Source organism: Dipodomys ordii, unplaced genomic scaffold (genome assembly GCF_000151885.1).
Source record: "Dipodomys ordii isolate 6190 unplaced genomic scaffold, Dord_2.0 Scaffold12, whole genome shotgun sequence".
In the NCBI taxonomy this organism is placed as follows: domain Eukaryota; kingdom Metazoa; phylum Chordata; class Mammalia; order Rodentia; family Heteromyidae; genus Dipodomys; species Dipodomys ordii.
The window spans coordinates 13,053,471-13,073,063 of record NW_012267228.1 but is presented as its reverse complement, the minus strand read 5'-3'; the positions used below and the strand labels follow the sequence as shown (position 1 = coordinate 13,073,063).

The following is a 19,593-nucleotide window of genomic DNA, read 5'->3' as shown; positions in this document are numbered from 1 at the left end:
CAAAGGAGGAGGCTGCAATGCTTGGTAAGAAATGTACGCATTATCCTGCCCATGTAATTGTAACCCCTCTGTACAGTATGTTCACAAATAAAATTTAAAAAATAAAAAATAAATAAAAAAACAATTGGGAATATGGCAGCACAGGCATGATACTTTCTCCATCTCATACATATATTAATGGTATGGTAAGACTATATCAATATTGCTGATATATATAATATAGTATAGATATTATAGTATATTTATAAACTGTATACACATGTATAATATATACACACATATGTATATATATACACACATACATGTTTATATGTATCCCTAATACACACACATAAAATACTGCACAAAAGTTAGTGTTCATAATACAACTATAAATCTGATGAGATAATCAGAATAACATAATAAAAATGTACCAGATGAAGGTATTTCCACTTAGTGCTTTTGGATGTGAAATTCCTATCGAGATGAAATGGAAATATCACCAGGAGTAAGGGGGAAAAATGAGGGGAGGTAAGCAATATTATCACAGTATTATTTATCATACACATTAGGACCAAAAATAGTCAGGAAAGAATGAGCATTGTGTCATTCTCTCCCCATCTTTAACCTTGTGAAAGGTTGTTGAGTTCGCAGGAAGGATCACAAGAGTCAATATGAGGCATTATAAAATGGGAAGTACTTCATACCATGTAGCCTTGAAAAATTAATATGTAATAATTACAATCACAAAAGCCACTTTTGTCCTGTCTCGGATGTTACATCTTATTTTATTAAATTCTTTCCAAAAAATCTTTCTTCCCTTAGCTCTGAGACACATGATTCTTCTGTTGAAAAGCAAAAGACATTTTACGCACGATTTTCCCTCTACTAGAAAGTGGTATATTGTGCCCTTCAGTGAACATAAAATTGATATTATCGTCTCTTAGTTTATATCTCACTACTTAACCTTCAGATTAAAAGTTATTGGATTTGAATGACTAAAAAGACATCATGTCACCTTCTCTTCAATGTGGAGAGACACAGTTGGGGACAAGACAAGGTACAGTGATAAAAAGCATTAATGCCCAACCAGCTGGCACGGTGCCTCCCCTCAGTGACTGGCCATGACAGGACACTGACCGCTAAGTGAAGTTGTATAGATATGAAAGAGTGGGATAAACAGTCTATTTTAAGAAGCTTTGCCGAGGATGAAGCTGTGAGGAGAAGTTCATTGTATTGGGGGGGGGAGGGGAGGTAGGGAGAGAATCACATGTAACTATGGATGTAACACAGTTACCACAGGGTTACAAGCCAGGAGATGTGGACCACAGCTATAATCCTAGCCACTCAAGAGGCCAAAGTCTGAGGCTTTCCATTGAAGCCAGCTCTGGCAATCAAACTAGGAGTGACTCTTCTCTTCAATGAACCACAAAACAGCCAGAAATGGAGGTGTGGCTCAAGTGGTAGAGCACCAGCAGTGAGTACAAAAGCCAAACAAGAGTGTGAGGCCCTGAATTCAAATCGCCAGAACCAGAAGATTGGTTTATGAAAAACTAGGAAACAACAACAACAGAAAAACTAAAACCATGCCTTGCACAGCTGGTCATCTATGCAGAAGATACTAGAAAATATCCACTTAGAAATATTAGAGAAGGAAAGAGGTCAGCTCCATCCTCCCTTTCTCAGGAAGGGCTCAACTTCATTGCCCACACAAAGGAGAGTCTTCTGTGGGCAGTGGGATCCATATCTCCTACATGAGTCTGCCAATAGTACCAGCTGTTTAATAATTACACATTGTATTTTTTTTCCAACAAGAGAAACACAACAAGTACTCCCCTTGCCAACTTTAAAACAAATTCATTGTAAGAAGCTTGTGTCGACTGAAGCAAAGACTTTTATCAAAGATCTGACTCCTTTTCCTTTTGTTCAAAGAAAAGATAAGCCCATTCCAGGATCAATAGGACACCCACAGTTTATCAGCCCTTCCCTTGTGACTTTGAGAAGATTACTCATTAGAAACTGGCCCAGGCTAAACAGAAAGTACTTGATCATTTTAATTCAAAGTAACATATACAATTGAAATGGTGGCTTTTAGCCACTGAAGAAGGTACCTTTTATTTTTTGGTTTAATTTTTTTTTCCATGAGGAGACAGGTTCTCCCTAGGTAGCCCAGGCCTCTGCCTTCCAAAATCATGATAGGGGTATGCCAGAGGGTATCCTATTACAAAAATAAAAACATGAACAAAAAAATCCTCCCAAGAGGAGGGTTTTCTCCATTCAGTCAACTGGGTTTTGTTGTTGTTGTTGTTCTGCTTCATTTTGTTGTTGTTGCTTTTAAAACTAACTATGCTTACATTTTCTTGTTCATATCATGACCTCTAACAGGATAGAAAGGAAAGCACACTCTCTCTTTTTTTACAGTATTATCTCTTGGCCAGCCCTTTGGGGTAGGAGGAAATGCTGAACTGCCAATTATCAGCTCATACCCTACATCATTCTTTACATCATAATTCCAATGCGCCCACTGGTGTTCAAGCATTTCCTTCAATGATCTTCTTTGATCCAGCCTTCCTTCCTTTCCCTATTCCATTCACTCACACACACAGTCTGTGGAAGAAGGGCTGGAAGTCAGCTACTCTGCTGTGGGCTGGGAGTTTTAGGGAGTGACAAAGACATCTCTGCTCTGGTGGGACTTACAGTTGACTAAGGGATTCACATGCAGGAGGAGAAGTCCTAAGGATCAAGCGGGGAATAGGGGAGAGGTCCACAACAGGTTGCCCTCAATTAAATGAGGCCAAGGTTAGTGGTCCATTAGTAAATGCCGGATCAAATGCAACAGCCTTGTCAAGGCTAAGAATCTCTCAGGGATTCCTTCCCCCACAGGCTGACGACGTCTGGCCTTCTCATAATCCAGCATTCTACCTCCCTTGGCCAGCGCTTTTCCTTACTTAGTCTGCCAGCCTAGATACACCACAAGCCTAACCAGCTTCTCGCAGCAGCCACAGCTACTCTTCAAGCTCTGGCTGATTGAGACATTCTCCCCAACAGTTTGAGCCCCACATTTCCCTTCACACAGGGATACACAGAAAGTCTCTACAAACAAATGAATACATGAATTCCATAAAGCCAAAGCTAAGACATGCTTCAGGCCAGAAGTGTTTCAGGTGTTGGACTATCTGCACAGACCTTTATTGGCTGAGTATCACTAATCCAAAATGGCCTCAAATCATTTTTCTTTCTTTTTTCGTTTTTGCTAATAGGTCTTGAAAACGTTTTGTGTCCCCCTGCCCCCTGTACTTGCTAGGCAGGTACTCTACCACTTGAGCCATGAGTTCAAGTCTTTTGTAAAAGCTCTGATTATGTTTAAGATATACTCCTAATTTTTGTCTGGACCAGTCTGGACCTCCATATTCCTATTTATAGCCCCTCTGTAGGTATCAAGAGAGGTACATACCACCTTGCCCAGCTTTTTCTGCTGAGAGGAGATCTCAAGAACTCTTCTGTGCAGGTAGATCACAAACCATGATCCTCCCAATCTCTGCCTCTCAAGTAAGTAGGATTACAGACATAAGCCATGGGCATCGGGTCCAAACTACAACTTTTTTTTTTTTTTTGTCGGTTGTGGGGCTTGAACTCTGGGCCTGGGCGCTGTCCCTCAGCTCTTCAGCTCAAGGCGAGCGCTCTACCACTTGAGCTACAGTGCCACTTACGGTTTTCTGGTGGATTATTGGAGATAGGAGTCTCACGGTCTCTCCTGCCCGGGCTGGCTTTGAACCGCGATTCTCAGATCTCAGCCTCTGAGTAGCTAGGATTACAGGCGTGAGCCACCAGCGCCCGGTCAAACTACAACTTTTTGACTGTCATGTCAGGGTACCAATAAAGTTTTGGTTTTGAGAACAATCTGGATTTTGAGATTACACAGTGGAGTCCATTTATCTGCTCACTTGGAAAAAAGCTGCAAGAAGGTCAACATGGGAAATTCCCTTTTCCACATTTTTCTCATGGGTGGGAGGTGGGGGAGAATGGTTCTATTTCTATGAACCAAACCTAAGAGTGTTTAGCAAAGGGTCTCTGGAATGTTCCAAGTGACATTTCACAATTACCATGGACTTGAGTTCTAAGACAAAAGGATGATGGGAAGAGAATTTCTAACAGGGAATTTTCAATTCTCTACATCAACTTCTTTCTGGTGGCTTCAGGGACCCCTTGCATTTATATTGCTGTTCTTCTTGTCATTAAGACAGTCACCTGGTAACCCTTTTTTAATCAAGTAATCTAGACACTACCTAAAAGTACACTAGACTCCATCAGGCAAGCTATAGGTTTACATTATACAAACATTCAATTCTGCCTGCTCAGCTCTGGTTGTCAATAAACCAAGCAGTTGCAGAACAGCAAAGTGGTGTCTCTGCCTTCTCAGAACAGATAGAAGCCTGCCAGTTCCACCAAACAAACTCTTCATAATCACTGAAGCTGATCTGTCAACAAATTACCATTAAGGTCAAATCTCTTCAAAATTCAAGAAGAGATTTTTTTTTTTTAGTAGACAAGAGATAGGGAGGGATTTCATGATTATTTTAATTACCTCACAGGTCATACTTAAAATTACCTTTCTCAAAGTCAGCAAAGCTTTCTCATGGAGTCAAGAGGGGACACTTCAGGCGTCTGGGTTTGGGTTGCCATGTCTTCTTTGTGCATTGTCTTTTCTTTTTCTTTTTCATTTCCCCATGCCATTTTAATTTTCAAGGAGAGATTAATGACACACAACTGTTTAGTAATCAAAACTTGAAAGGATTTGATACCAGACTCTCACGTCGCCAGAGACATAAATCTTTGACAACGGTATTTTGATAGAAGGCAGGTCTAAACTAACAGAGTAGAGAACTAAATTTAACATTCAGGGTGGAAATATGCTTTGGCCAGAAATAGCCACAAAAGGAATTAAGCAAAAGTTGGGGTTTGTTATTATTGTGGCCATGCTATTTTTCAGCATGATCTGAATTCCTGGCCGCTGCTTTATTTCAATTTGTTTGTATGGTTATCACTAACACTTTGGGGCCTCTGATTCTTGCCCAATATTTTTGGGCAACAATGTTTTCCATAAAATTTGAACTGTGCAATGCTTTTAATGGGCGTAGCAATTCCTTTAAAATGACAGCCATGTTTTTCCTACCCTCCAAGATAGGTACAAGTCCCTATTAAAATGTCTCAGAGAACACTGGATAAATACTAACAATACCTATTTCTTCTGCAGCCCCTTTTGGGAAACTTCCCTTCTAAGAAGGATGGAGCTGCTGATCAAACAACATTAAAAGAGAACTTCTTTTCAGTTTGTCCCTGGTAGTTATAGGGAAAAAGGCTGCTTTAGAACAACAGTTGAATAAAGCTCTTAAGAGATCTTTTATCCCTATTACACTGCTGGTGGGAATGTACACTTATACAACCACTTTGGAAAGCAGTCTGGAGGGTCCTTAGAAAGCTAAAGATTGACCTCCCTTACGACCCAGTCATACCACTTCTAGGCATCTACCCTGAACAACAGGAACCAATATACAAGGACACGTGCACCTCCATGTTTATTGCAGCACTGTTCACAATAGCTAGGATATGGAAACAACCCAGATGCCCCACCACAGATGAATGGATCCAAAAATTGTGGTATCTATACACAATGGAATATTATGCAGCCATTAGAAATGACAAAATAATGGCATTTGCAGGGAAATGGATGGAGCTAGAAGGAATCATGTTGAGCGAGGTAAGCCAAGAGCGAAGAGACAAACGGTACATGGTCTCCCTGATAAGTGGATGATAAATCCAAAATGTTAGGTGATACAACAAAACTAACAGGACTTAAGAAACAAAGAACTCCTGCTCATCTGGTTGAACCACTACTAAATATCCCCACACTGCTGATCACATGTATGGTGTATAACATGTGAACACTGTTATATATTACAGACTGTGATAGACAATTTGTTCCAGGAAAGTTAGAATGAACTTGTGACTTAGAAACTATGTAATCACTTAATCACAAAAAAAAAAAAAAAAAGAGATCTTTTATCCAAAAGAAAAATTAGAGGAATGGTAAGTTATACTGGCATCGCTCCCCAACCCTGGCACCTACCAGGCTGCAGTAAATCACCTGGTTGGCCATGTCACCTGCACCAAGTTGCAAGGTGACAAATAAGGGCACAGATGACCCCTCTGGTTATAATATGGTTTAATGTAAGCTAGATAGGAATGAGAAGGAAAGAGATGGCACTTTTCACACAAAATGAGCTGACTGCTGGTCCTTTCCCTGAAAGCTTTCTTCATAAAGTTTGCAGACAGCAAACTTTGCTCTTACACTCAGTGCCCACCAGTAATTCCACTAACAAAAATGAATGAAGGGTCCAGGCTGCCATTTTGGAAGTATAGAGGATACATTTTATTTTTGAGTGTATTTATTTCAGCGAAAACAAAACACAACCTCTGACTTCTCCTTATGAGGCTGAATCTTTGGTCCATTTCCTATCATCTCTGGGAGTCTGGAGCCAGGAACCCTCTGCAGATATCCAAACCCATGTATGCTCAAGTTTCTGATCATATGTGGCACATACTTAATTTCTAGACTACTTCAAATGACTAACATAGTTTATGTAAATGCTATGTAAAGAGGTACTACATCCTATTATTTCAAGAATAAAACAAGAGAAGACAGTCTGTACATTCTCAGTACAGAAATGTCAGCAACTCTCCATGGCCAATGGCTTCTGAATTTTTCTAGCCCAAACTTTACATCCACACAGAGTTGAACATGCACATGCAGAACACAGAGGACCAACTGTAATCCTGCTGGATGGACACTGATGGTTCTTGCAGTTTCCGCTCATTCTCCATACCTTTTGGATGTATCCTTTTCTTGAGTACGAAGAACACTAACTAATTTTTTTTCTGAGTTTCTAGGATCCTGTGTCATGATTAATATCTTACCTCCTATCTTAGCTCATTGGCAAAACCCAATCCAATGGATCCTCCTTTTGCTACTGTTGCTTTTTTTTTTTTTAAGCAAGTCTCCCACCCTTTACCTCTCTGCCTCCTTGCTAGACATTTAACATGTCTGCCTCTTGTTTATAGAGTTAACTTGAAACATGCATTCTCTCTTAACGGACCCAAAAGTCCAGCACATAGAACCGATTGTCAAAGGATCTCTGTGAACTAAACACCTCACTTATTCATAATTTTTAAGTCACAAGTGTCCAAATTCCAAATACAGTTTATCTTGGAAAAAGACTTTTTTTCCTTGTACATCCTTCTAAACTGCTCTCCTCATATAAACCACAGCCATACCTCAAAACCACAGCAGCCAAAGCGCTCCCTAGCCTGACTTTACAGACAATAAAACTGCCAGGTGGTAGAAAAAAAAATTTTAAAAAGCCAAAAAAAAATTCCCATCATTAAATGGAATGTTGTTGAGAAATAGCTGTTTTATTTAACAGCTATTCATTTTTATTGAATAAACATTTTCTAGAATGCATTCTGTTAATTGACCTGACAGCATATGCTGTATATGGAGAAACTTCTAAACATTATGCTCTATGTAATATGCTTATCTGAAAAGGCTCTCATTGCAGCAATATGGAAATAAAATGCTGCTTTTCTAAATTACAAGACTTTTGAAAACTGCATTAATCCTCACAGTTTTGTGAAAATGCTCTGGACATTTTAAAATCTTTTCTTTAAGGGGCAGAGGGAGGCAGAACTTTAGTAAATAGTAATAGTATTTGTGGCTGAGTTTTATGATGGAGTAGTAGAGCTCTAAAAGAGAACTTCTATGGACTTAAAAATAGGGCAGGCATCATAGGAAATAAAAAGCAGTTGTCATATTGGGGCTACAAGAAAATGTTCAGCCTCTACCGATGTTACATGATTAGAGAGCGATTGTTATAATAGTCCTGTGGGCCAGATATGAACCCAGGTGAAACTTTACAGAAATAAGATATTTCATTTTGAAGAAAGAAGACAACTTGCAGTGTATTTATTGGTTGCTCATAGTGTCTTGGTGACTCCTTCCAACTAATGACAGCATATCTCCTTGGATAATGGCTTCTGAGCGATGATTGCATCTACCAGGCCAGAGTCATCAGCGCTACTACCTAGAATAGAGAACAGAGACGCTCTCTGGGGGGAGGGGAGGCCTGCAGTGACCCACAGGGCTGCTGGCTCCCTGTCTTGAGTAGTCATTCATCTCCCAACCACCTTGTGAGGCCAGCGGCCCAAGGTTATCAGATATTTTGAATTTTTGTCTTTATTTTACTTTAGTTTTTGGTTTCGGTTTTCAGAGAAGACAGAAGAATCCCAATTCCTCCCATTTTTCTAGGTTGTCAACTAGATAATTGGTTAAACACAAATTCTGGTTTGGACCCAACTTGACAAACCTAGACACCAAACTTGTGTAAGTGTGTAAGTCACTACACTACGGTGAGTCTTTGTGGACGAATTGGTGTGTTGGTTAACAGGAAGCACACGTTAGAAAGGTTTGCATTTATTTGTTTTTAACACCCAGGGTGCTGGCGTAACTGGGAAATCCTATAACATAGAGTTTAGCTCATAGCATAATTAACTCGTGTTTGAGACCAAGTCCTTTTTCAGTCAGATCTTTGTGTTCTGTGGACTTTCTAGCATATTTTACAGTTCTAATTCTCTTCCACTGTCCTACATTCATCAAAGCTGTAACCCCTGTTGTCTTTGTACTATGGAACCAGAATGTGCCCCTGGCGAGGAATGGGGGAAAAGTCAACAGGAATTAAATTTCAGTGCAACTGTTTACTCAACTGTGGCCTGCAGTTATTGAAATTTTATCCGTGGTTTTGTGTGACTACCGCAGTAATGAATTCAGCATGGCTGCGATTTTCCCACTGCTGGTATTCTCACTTCAAGTAAAAACCTGTAGCATAAAAATGACGAAAACAACCAAAGACCAGTCTGACACTGGTGTTTCTTCCAAGTGTCTTAATTGCTGCAGTTTTGGATCTGGAAAAAGCAGTTGAAGACGTCAGTTCCACCAACCATTTTCATTCCTGTATTTTTTCTTATTTCATTTACTGATGATTACTTTTTCCTAACAACCTGGGAAGAGCCTGGTTAGTTATAAGAAAAAGAGCTATTGATAATTTATTTGAACAGACCTAAGGAAGCTGACATCTACAGAAACCAGGAATTTAGCCACAAAGAATAGCCCCCACTGCTTTCTTCCTCCCCAAAACGTATCAATGGCAATTTTTTTAAAAAATTCTACAATTTTTTAAGCCTCTAAGTACAATCAAAACCAGTTTCTTTACCTTTTTATCAAGAACCCATAACAACAAATTTTCAAGAGTTCTCCCAGCCAAGGTTAAAAAAAAAAAAGATGTAGATAACTAATTTTGCTACTGATTTTTTTTTCTTTTGTAGATTTTGGGGATTAAATGCAGGGCTGGGAACTGTCCTGGAGCTGCTTCTGCTCAGGGCTAGTGTTCTAACATCTGAGCCATCTGGATTTTTGTGTGTAATTTATTGGAGATGAGAGTCTCACAAACTTTCTTGACCAGGCTTAGAAGCGCAATCCTCAGGTCTCAGCCTCCTGAGTAACTAGGATTACAGGTGTGAGCCACCAGCATCTGGCAGCCTCTGGAGTAGCTAGGATTATAGGTGTGAGCCACCAGTGCCTGGCAGCTACTGGTACTTTTTAAGGAGTGACCTTAATGTGCTTCCATAACTTTTCTGTGAGGTCAATTTGCTATTTATTTGTTTATTTTTTGGCCAGTCCTGGGGCTTGAACTCAGGATCTGGGGACTGTCTCTGAGCTATTTTGCTCAAGGCTAGTGGTCTACCACTTGAGTCACAGATAACACTTCTGGCTTTCTTGGTAGCTAATTGGAGATAAGTAACCCAGATATTTTCACCCACGCTGGCTTAACCATAATACTCAGATCTTAACTACCTGAATGGCTAAGATTATAAGTATGAGCATTGGTACTCAATTGTCAATTTGGTGTATGTGTGATATACTGTATACATAAAGCTTTCTGGCTAACCACTTTGATATCCTGAATGTCAGTCAGTTCTTTGAGTAAAATTCAAAAGATATTAAACTCCCATCTATTTAATTAATGTCTCTAAATATTAATTATTTGGGAGTTATTAAAGTCAATAAGAGCACTTCAACTGGTCCATATTTGATCTTGACCTCTGTCATGTATGGCATAGAAAGCGGTACTCTAAAAAAAAAATACCAACATTTATACAACCATAAATAGCTAAGAATATCATATAAATGTATGGTAGCACATATTGCCTTCTACTATTTATGGTTTGGATTCACTAAAAATCTTATGGATTAAAATTTGACCACTGATACTAGCTTACATGTAGAAAATGGATACACAACTATCATCATAAACTCTAGATCACAGACTGCCTGGGGTGCAGGCACAAAGGCAGCAATGAGAGACAAAATCACATCCACCATGCCCTCTGAAGTAAGCTCTGGCTGGTCTGCCAGTTTTTCCTCTTTCCTGTATCTTTCCCCAACCGAGTCTACAGAAGCTGTCAAATGCCCAAGGGAGGGCTGGGAATGTGCCTTAGTGGAAGAGTGCTTCTTAGCACGCATGAAACCCTGGGTTCCATTCTCAGTACCACATAAACAGAAAAAGGCAGAAGTGGCTCTGTGGCTCAAGTGGTAGAACACAAGCCTTGAGCAAAAGAAGCTCCTGGACAGTGCCCAGACCCTGAGTTCAAGACCCAGGAATGCAAAAAAAAAAAAAAAAAAAAAGCTCAAGGGAGTCCAAGAATGTCGTTTAGGAGGTTTGTCTTTCTCTCATTCCATCCTCCAACAATCTCTGCTTCTTTCAGAAAGGCCTAAAGAAGGTCATTTTTAGTTTTATTTTTCCATAACTACGAATTAAGAACAAAATTCAACAGCCATTCTCCATTATCACTAACTAAGAAAGTTAATACTTCTCATTTCAACAGAGGTTAGGAAGTGAAGCCAGGCTGCAAGGCCATGCTGTTTACAGCATGTCTTGTTTACACAATGTCTGGAGTCACTTTTGCCATTCGGAAAACATGTAGTGGATGTCTACATGTATACCTACATCTTACATAGCAGGAAAAGTGTCACGGGAGTCAGAGGCACGGGAGTCAGGAGTCAGGAGTCACAAGAGGCAGAAATAAGGGAAAAGCTAAAACACCCATAAGATTCACCTGTGTACCCCACATCCCTGAGTTCTGAAGTACAAGCATATAATTTCTCCAAGGGGATAGCTGTTATAAACATGCTACTTATTTAAACAACATAGCAATAATGATTGTATTTGTGCTTCCCCTGTCCTATTCACCAAATCTTTTTTTCTCTTGCAGCCCTTATGTCTCTTTTTGATCCCTCATCTCTGATTTTCCTTTACTTCATCAGGCTTTATACACATAAAGCGTGTGCGCGCGCGCGCGCGCGCGTGTGTGTGTGTGTGTGTGTGTGTGTGCATGCACGCATGCACTGAATACCAGTACTTTGTGAACTTCTTGGGTATTTAAGCTAAAGCATTAGGAACTACTTCTCCAAGGAGGAACTTTGTTCAAAGTTAGGTAACACACTGGGTCCCAAAGGAAGGTCTCCTTGGCCTCCAGTCTCCACAATTACACCTTAAAGGGAATTACCAATTCTTCTAGCTCCCTGCAGTCTGAAACTTAAGTCTCTGAAGCCAGCGCCACCCAAGAACCCTGTAGAACAGGTGGATAAGAAGATCTTGCTTACTTCAGACAGGTATGCACAAAACATGGACAATGGCTGAGTTCAAAAAAAAAAAATCACCTGATAAAATTCACACTGACTACCCATACCTCCCAGAGTTGTACCTGCTGCTGCTGCTGCTGCTGCTGCACGTGGGCGAGGTCGGCTGCCCCCAGATCTACAGCTGGAGCTTCCCCGTTGGCACGGCCCTCGCGGAGGGCACTGCACTCTAGCAAGTGATTGCTGCCGCTGGATCCATTCTGGATGGCTGACCCATTACTTTTAGTTTCAGTCCCAGATTCTTGCATCATGACTCAAAAACCTGATAGAAGGGTTTTCAGGAAGGGTGGAGGGAAGAAGAGGGAAGGGGGGGGAGGGGAGAGAGAAAGAGAGAGAGAGAGAGAGAGAGAGAAATGCAGCTGTTAAAACAGTTGTTCTACATAGGAAAAGGGGTCTCTGCTTTAAACGCTGCCAAACTCTCTACACAGTTGTCTTTTTCTTTCACTCCATTTCTTTCATGTTCTGGTACCTTTCCCTTAGTGCAGGAATATGGAACTGTCCAGCCTAATGCAGGTTTCAGTGTGGTAGTAAATATGTTATAATTTTCCCTGAGTAAAGAAGGAACACATTCAGGTAAAGCCTAGAATTTAGGATGACATTTCTCTGGTATCTATGTAGATAGGTGGCTCAAAAACCAGAAAGCCCTCCTCAGGAAACTGTCAGGTGTAACATTAACTTTTAATGTATCCAGGTGCTTCGTGGTGATGCCAGGTTCAGAGAAGAAATATTCTTCAACTTCTGTCCATCAGGTGATGACAGGCATTACGGAGGCCGGGAGGCTCCCGATGTACTAGAGCCTGGAAAATCTCATAGTCCAATACCATAGCATTTGAAGGATTCAAACTGAGGTACAGACACATCAGGCCACTTTTGGGACATGAGAAGGGGTAAAATCTTCATTTTTCTGACGCTATACCAATCAGACTTTGATCTTTATTTTACAAGTAAACCAGTCAGAGTCAGATTCTTCTCCTGGTAGATGAGTTAGCTCTAACGTGGTCTAAGGAGAAAAAGTTATGGGTTGGTATTGGTATTATTATATTTAATTCGAAAAAAATCTCGCATAGGAAAACCCAAGAGAAGGTCTGAATTTTAAAGTATGCAATGTTGGGATGGGGATGTGGATCAAGAGGGTGAATGCTTATTTATGCTAGTTTTGAACTTGCTACCTTATTACCTCAGCCTTCCCAGGACTGGGGTTACGGGAGAGTACTACCATACTTGGTATTGTTACTTATAATTACTTTCTGAATAAGTACCCAGGGAGCCACCTTAGCTCTTGGCTCAATGAAGATACCCAGGTATGAAAAAAGACAGATGTTTGCCAATAAGTGTTACCGAGTATGGATCACGCCAGATCACAGACCTGTCCCCAATCTGCAGATGAGAAACCTGAGCCCAGAGAATGAGGTGAAGTTGTCCACCACATGTCATAGCTGGCATAGTAGGAGTCAGGGCTTGAGCCAGTCCGCTCTGATGTCAAACTCTCAAACCAGTGTGTTTTCTTAAGGGTGACGTGCAGAGAGAGCAAAACAATGGAAAAGGCTGGGTCACAGACCAAGTTCACAGACTCAGACTCAGAACGGAAAAGCAAGAGCCACTAAAGGAAGCGGACAGTTCAAACATCAAAGTGGAGAAAGGTCTGAATAACCAAGACTTCAATTTGAAACACAAATGTTAGAGAAAAGGACAAGAAACTTACCAGATGACTTTGTTCCAATCACAGCAAGGCATATAGGAATGTGCTACACATTTTGTCCTATAGCTCCCCTACATGGACTATGGGCCAACCGAGAAACTTAAGACACTTCTAGCACCTTTAGAGGACCTTGTCCTTCTGTTACAAATTGGCTTAATACCAGGAACAGTGGTTGATACCTGTAGCATCGTGGGAGGCTAAAATAGGGAGGATTTGGGTTCAAGGCCAGCCAAAGCAAAGAATTTCATCTCAACCAATAAAAAACTTAGGTGTGGCAGCTGGGGTGCCAGTGGCATCCTAGCTACTCAAGAGGTTGAGATCTGAGGATTGTGGTTCAAAGCAACCTCAGGCCGGAAAGTCCATGAGAATCTTATCTCCAATAAGCTACCAGAAAACTGGAAGTTGTGCTGTGGCTCAAGTGGTAGAGTGCTCACCTTGAGCTAAGAGCTCAGGGACAAGTGCCCAGGCCCAGAGTTCAAGGCCCATGACCGACAAAAATAAATGAATAAATAAAAAATTAGATGTGGCAATACATACTCAACATCTCAGCTTGTTAGTGCAGATGGGAAGGTCACACTGTTCCGATCAGACCAGGTAGAAATGCAAGGCCCAGTCTCAAAAGTGAATAAAGTAAAAAGGGCAAAATGTGTGGCTCTCCTACCTAGCAAGGACAGATCTTGAGTTCAAATACCAGTACATGCAAGAGAAAACAAAAGGTCTGTTTGCTAAAGGCTTGCACAAAACTCCAACGGAAAGGGGAGAAAACAAAACAAAACAAAACACAAAACACAGCCTTTCCTGTCAGTGCATAATATGAGGCAACATAAATACAGACTTCTCCAAATGCAAAGACACATTTTTGTGTGTGTGTTTTTTATCCACTTCTGAAGTGGATTAAGAATGGCATTTTTGTTAACAGGTGGGAAACAAACTCAAAAACAACAGCTGATTCACTCTTGTCTCTACACATCAGACTTCCTAATAAATACAGCCTTTACATTCCTATATTTTCTGCCCACAGGGAAAGGAATCTATCAGGAAAGAGAGTGAGCGAGCAAGAGAGAGAGAGAGACAGACAGACAGACAGACAGACAGACAATACCCAAAGCTGGGAGCAGAGGCTTACACCTGCAATTCCAGCTATTTGGGAGGCTGAGATTGGAAGGATCATTATTCAAAGTCAATCTGGGGAAAACGTTTCTAAGACACTCATCTCAACCAATAGTTGGGGCAGTGATAAGTGGCTATCAGGTGCTAACTTTCTGGTAAATGTAAATAAGATCATGGTCCATACTGACCAGGGCAAAAAGTAAGATCTTACTGGAAAATAATATGCCAAGTCTGTATTCCTAGGTACTCAGGAGGCTCAGGTCTGAGGATCAAAGTTAAAAAAAGGCTTGGGCAGGAAAGTCCATGAGACTCTTATTTCTCATAAACTACCAAAAAAGTAAAAAGAAAGAAAGAAAAGCTAAAATGGCACTGTGGCTTAAGTGGTAGAATATCAGTCTTGAGTGAACAAACTAAGAGAGACAACCTTGGCCCTGAATTCAAGTCTCAGTACTGACAGAGAAAAAAAAGAAAAAGCAAGAAAGAGAGAGAGAAAACAAGAGAGAATGGAAGAAAAGGACAAAAGAGAAAGAAAGAAAGAAAGAAAGAAAGAAAGAAAGAAAGAAAGAAAGAAAGAAAGAAAGAAAGGAAGGAAGGAAGGAAGGAAGGGAGGGAGAGAGAGAGAAAGAGAAAGAAAGAAAGAAAATAAGCCAAAAGGGTAAAAGGGTGCTGGTCTGGCTCAAGTCATAAAATATCTCCCTAGCAAGCTCCAAGTTCTAAGTTCAAACACCAGTACCACCAAACAAAATAAAACAACATCTCAAACATTCCACTAAGATAGAAGACAGGCAACAGGAGATGTAGCCACTCATCTCTGAAAGAATCCTAGGCATGCCCCCCCACCCCCGCCATGTTTCAGGTCCTCTTCCACAAAACTCGTCCATTTGTATAATGTGTAGACCCTTAAAGGAGACAAGAGCTGTCTTAGAATTTAGTTACTTGCCTTGTCTTGGGGACACTAATCCAACAGATGCTTTCATTTTCACCTTTTGGAAAGCCCACCCATAGGAGTTACTGGGCCCTCCATGCCTACCCCTGGACTGGAAGCCAGCTGGCCCTGAATCTGTCTCAAATGAAACGGAACTGTTCCCTAATAGGATCCCAGGTTCTTACACCTGGCAGCAGAGAAGGCTCTCTTTCGTGTCCCTGGTTTGCCACTGTCCCGTGGGTATAACGGCTCCACCCCACAGCTGGATGAGAAGGCTCTGGCTTCTCCCATGCAGCTCTGAAGAGGACTGCCAAATCCCTGGTACACGCTGTGCAGGCATGGAGCCAAGAAGCTTGGCTTACGAATCTGTTTTGTGAGAGTGCAGACTTTGGGACCAAAATTGCATAAAGGATTATTTTGGTCTAAGGATGTCCTTAATTAGTCAAGTGGTAACCGTGTTAGGGAGGTTGAAAGATTTTTTTTTTTTTAAATTTCCCATGATCTCCTGCACCAATGAGGAGAACACAGCTTTGTGGAGAAAAGAAAAAAAAAGAAAAGAAAGCATGTTTAAAAAAAAATCAGGAGCGAGCATTTCTAAGAACACTTCTGTGTCTGGGTCTAGTAATACATCTATCAAATGTCCCCAGCCATTTCAAAAACTTGTATGTCTCTATGTAAAGTGCTCCGCTGAATTTCTCAACCTTCTTAAAGGAGCCTCCAGAAGGAGATCTGGCCAGCAAGTGCAACCAACCATGTTACAGACAAGAAACTAGTGCTCAACCCATGACCAGAAAGATGGAGTCATATAACCACTCTGTACTTAGACATGAATCGGGCCCCTTAATAAATAACCAAGGTTGTCTATTCACCACATCCTTAGCTACGTGGAGAGTAAATCAGCTAACAAAACTACGTGAATTCCAGACAAGCCAGCCATGGGGATAGCAGGTAGACAAAAGCATGAGAATACACTGGAACTCTTTAGGAGACAACCCTCTCTGCCTTCTTCTATTGAATTAGACATCAGAGATGATGGAGAGCAAGAAAATGTCCAATAGCAACTATCTGTCTTCTCCATGGAGCCCTGTGCCCTCTTTTCTTAGAAGTTGATCCCAGGAACTCAGTTTACATACTTGTGTTCCCCTCTGGGATTCCTATAACCAAAGAACCGCCTTGCTCCATGACAAATTGAGAGCCCTACACTGTTAAGAGCATTCGCCATGCTTGAAGGTCTCGCATTGGAGGACACAGCCATACCACGCAAACAAGACTTCCCACGTGGCTGCTCTCTATGAGTGAGGTCTGCTTCCATCACAGGATCCCCTCAGCACAGCCTTTAAAGGCCCTCCATGCAAATGCTTGGATGTCCAAAAGCATAAAGAAGCTGAGATGGCTTACAAATGGTTTACAAAGCTTCTGATGTCAAAGGATCAATTTTCGTGCTGGAGAGACTTAAAGAAAAGGAGAACTGAGCTTCACATGCTTATTTGTTGTTGCTGCCAACAGAGCTGCTCTCTGGAAGTATTCTGGAAAATTCATAATGTCCAGGCCAATGTATTTATAGTAAATTAAAGCAGTGCTTTATTATTATGATTATTTCCTTGGTTACAGTGTTGATGCTGAAAATTTGGGGAAAATAAAACCCTTGTTATCATGCTTGTGAAAGATTTTAGGCTAACAAAAAGTTCAGTCTTGATTCCAGGGCAGTTAATTAAGGTTGACCAAGTCAGGCAGAAGTAAATTAACTTGGCTGATCAATTATTTATATGAAGCAGAATAAATGCCCTTAAAGAACTTGGTGTGTTCATGAAAGGATGTGTAAATTAAACTACACATAGTTTTGTAAAAATACATTTCTACCTTTATGGAGAAAAGAGACGTTAATAGTAAATTTACTTTTACAAAAATTAGTAAGAGTACTGTACAGCACCTCCTCCCCCCACCAAAAAAAAAAAAACCTCTAAAAGTTAAATTCATTTATGTAAGGAAAGTAGGAAAATAGTATGCAGTGTTGGAGAGGCAAAGATGAAAAGAAGGAAAGAAGGGAGAGAGAGAAGGGGAAAGTAAAAAGAGGGAGGGAAGAGAAGGGAGAGGAAGGAAAAGGGAACATTGGAGAATTAAGAGAGGGAAGAAGAGGAGTAGGGAAGGGAAGGAGGAAGAGAATGGAGAGACTGTGGATTTCAAAAATTTCAAAATATTGAGCGCATAGCTCTTCATCATCAGTTAACCTCATGTAGCTTGTAGACTGAAAAAATTTAAGGACAGCAATCTGTGTGGCTTTACTTTTAAGAAAGTGACTTTAAATTTTTTCTCCATGTTATATAACCATTTAAAATCCTGCTGGAGGCCTGGCTCAAAGGAAGAGTGCCTGCCTAGCAAGGCCTGAGTTCAAACCCCAGGACCATCAAAATAGACAAATGATTCTTGTTCAAGACAAAAGAAAAACCAACCTGTCTTGGGTATGATCATAAAGCTTACAAGCACACAGGGTTTATACATATGGCTGCACGAACTCTCTACCTGCCTTTCTCAGACGCATAGTGGGGTGCCTAGCATATTAATCACCTTCATAGGAGGGTCACTCTCATTCAAAACAGGGAGCCCAAGAGACAATACCCCCAGCGAGTCAGAAGTGCTCAGCAGAGGGCTATGGGAATGAGACCAGCACAGTCCCCACGGAGGTGGCTGGTTGCCCACAGTCACCTCTTACCAGGCAGGATGCTGTGGGGGCAGTTGACAATGAGCAGAGGCAGGACAGGGAATCATAGAAGAGAAGCAGGTAAGGGCAGAGAGAGAGAGAGAGAGGAGAGAGAGAGAGAGGAAACTGCATCGAGCTCCCATCCCTATCTACAAGCAGGGCAGCCTGGACAAAGGAGCCCAAGGCTGAACAAAACCAGACAAACACTTGCAACAGCTGGTTATTTTCGCTCTTAGACCAGGCCCACAAACCAGGGATGAGCCCTTCACACACCATCCTTCATCTAGCCACCAGCTTCACTGTTCCATTCATGGAGGGCCCACCCAAGAGCCAAGTGCAAAAACAACAACAACAAACGAACAACAACAACAACAAAAAATAAGTTGAGATGCTGATTTGTTATGAAGGCACTATCTTCTAGTACCAAATTTTCATAATTATAACAGAAAAGCTTAAATTTTCTAATGCATGGCAGTTCAAAAAGTAATCAAGGGAATGAGCCGCAGGGCTATTTTAATGTATGCAAAGCTAGTGACCCACAGTAAATGGAGGTAAGCCACAATGAATGCAAAGTAATGCACACATACTAAAGTACTCGTATGATGAGGGACGGCTAAAATTAACACCCAATTAATTTCCGAATTGACAAACAAATGAAACCCATAAATCTACTTTCTCATTAATTTTCTTGTGGTATAATTTAAAGCAGTAATATGAGGGCAAAAACTGAGCATTATCCATCATAAATATCAAAAAGATAGCACTGTAACACCATAAATTATGCATATTACCTGTTGTTAGAAATGATTTATGTATTATCAACTTTGTCGTGCACTGTAGATGTCTAGATCTATCTTTTAAGAATCGGGAATTTCTGTGAGCACTTTGAAAGGAAAAGTTCAAAAGCGATGGAACTCTCAAATGTATGTTTAAAAAACAAAAAGCCAAACAACTGTGATCATTTATTAGTCACATGAGAAATCAGGGCAAAACTGATATTGTTGTAGGTCTCAGAGGAAGATGGACCAAGAGGAAGAGAAAAAAACGTGTCTTGATAGATTCTTTCCTAGACAACATAGGATTTGTTTCCTAAAGGGACACCTTATCTATCCTGCCCTCTGAGATGCTGGAAATGTGGGGCTCTGTGAAGGAAAGAAGAGGGTATAGCCAGGGACATGATGAATGCAGCTTCCATGCATAGATCTGGGTCAAGGGACCCCAATCACACTTAGGAAGATGATGTTTCAATAATATAACATAGTGGTTCTTTGTCCTTATAGTACAAAGGAAGGGGAATAAGGAAATAGAAACTAGTTTGTACTCATCATTTAACCCAGAAATAGAAGCTCTAAGATGAAATATGTCCCTTTTCC

At 40.9% G+C, this 19,593-nt stretch overlaps 1 protein-coding gene across 6 annotated transcripts in view; it reads right to left on the bottom strand.

The window, feature by feature from the left end:
- The window catches only part of Foxp1 (forkhead box P1), a 340,880-nt gene that overhangs the window by 231,140 nt on the left and 90,147 nt on the right, over nt 1–19,593 (bottom strand). For all 6 annotated transcript variants that reach the window (XM_013010482.1, XM_013010488.1, XM_013010485.1 and 3 more), the window contains exon 3: nt 11,854–12,050. In XM_013010482.1, the coding sequence (XP_012865936.1) occupies nt 11,854–12,039 (186 nt within the window). In that variant the 5' untranslated portion in view covers nt 12,040–12,050. The remainder of the gene's footprint in view (nt 1–11,853; nt 12,051–19,593) is intronic.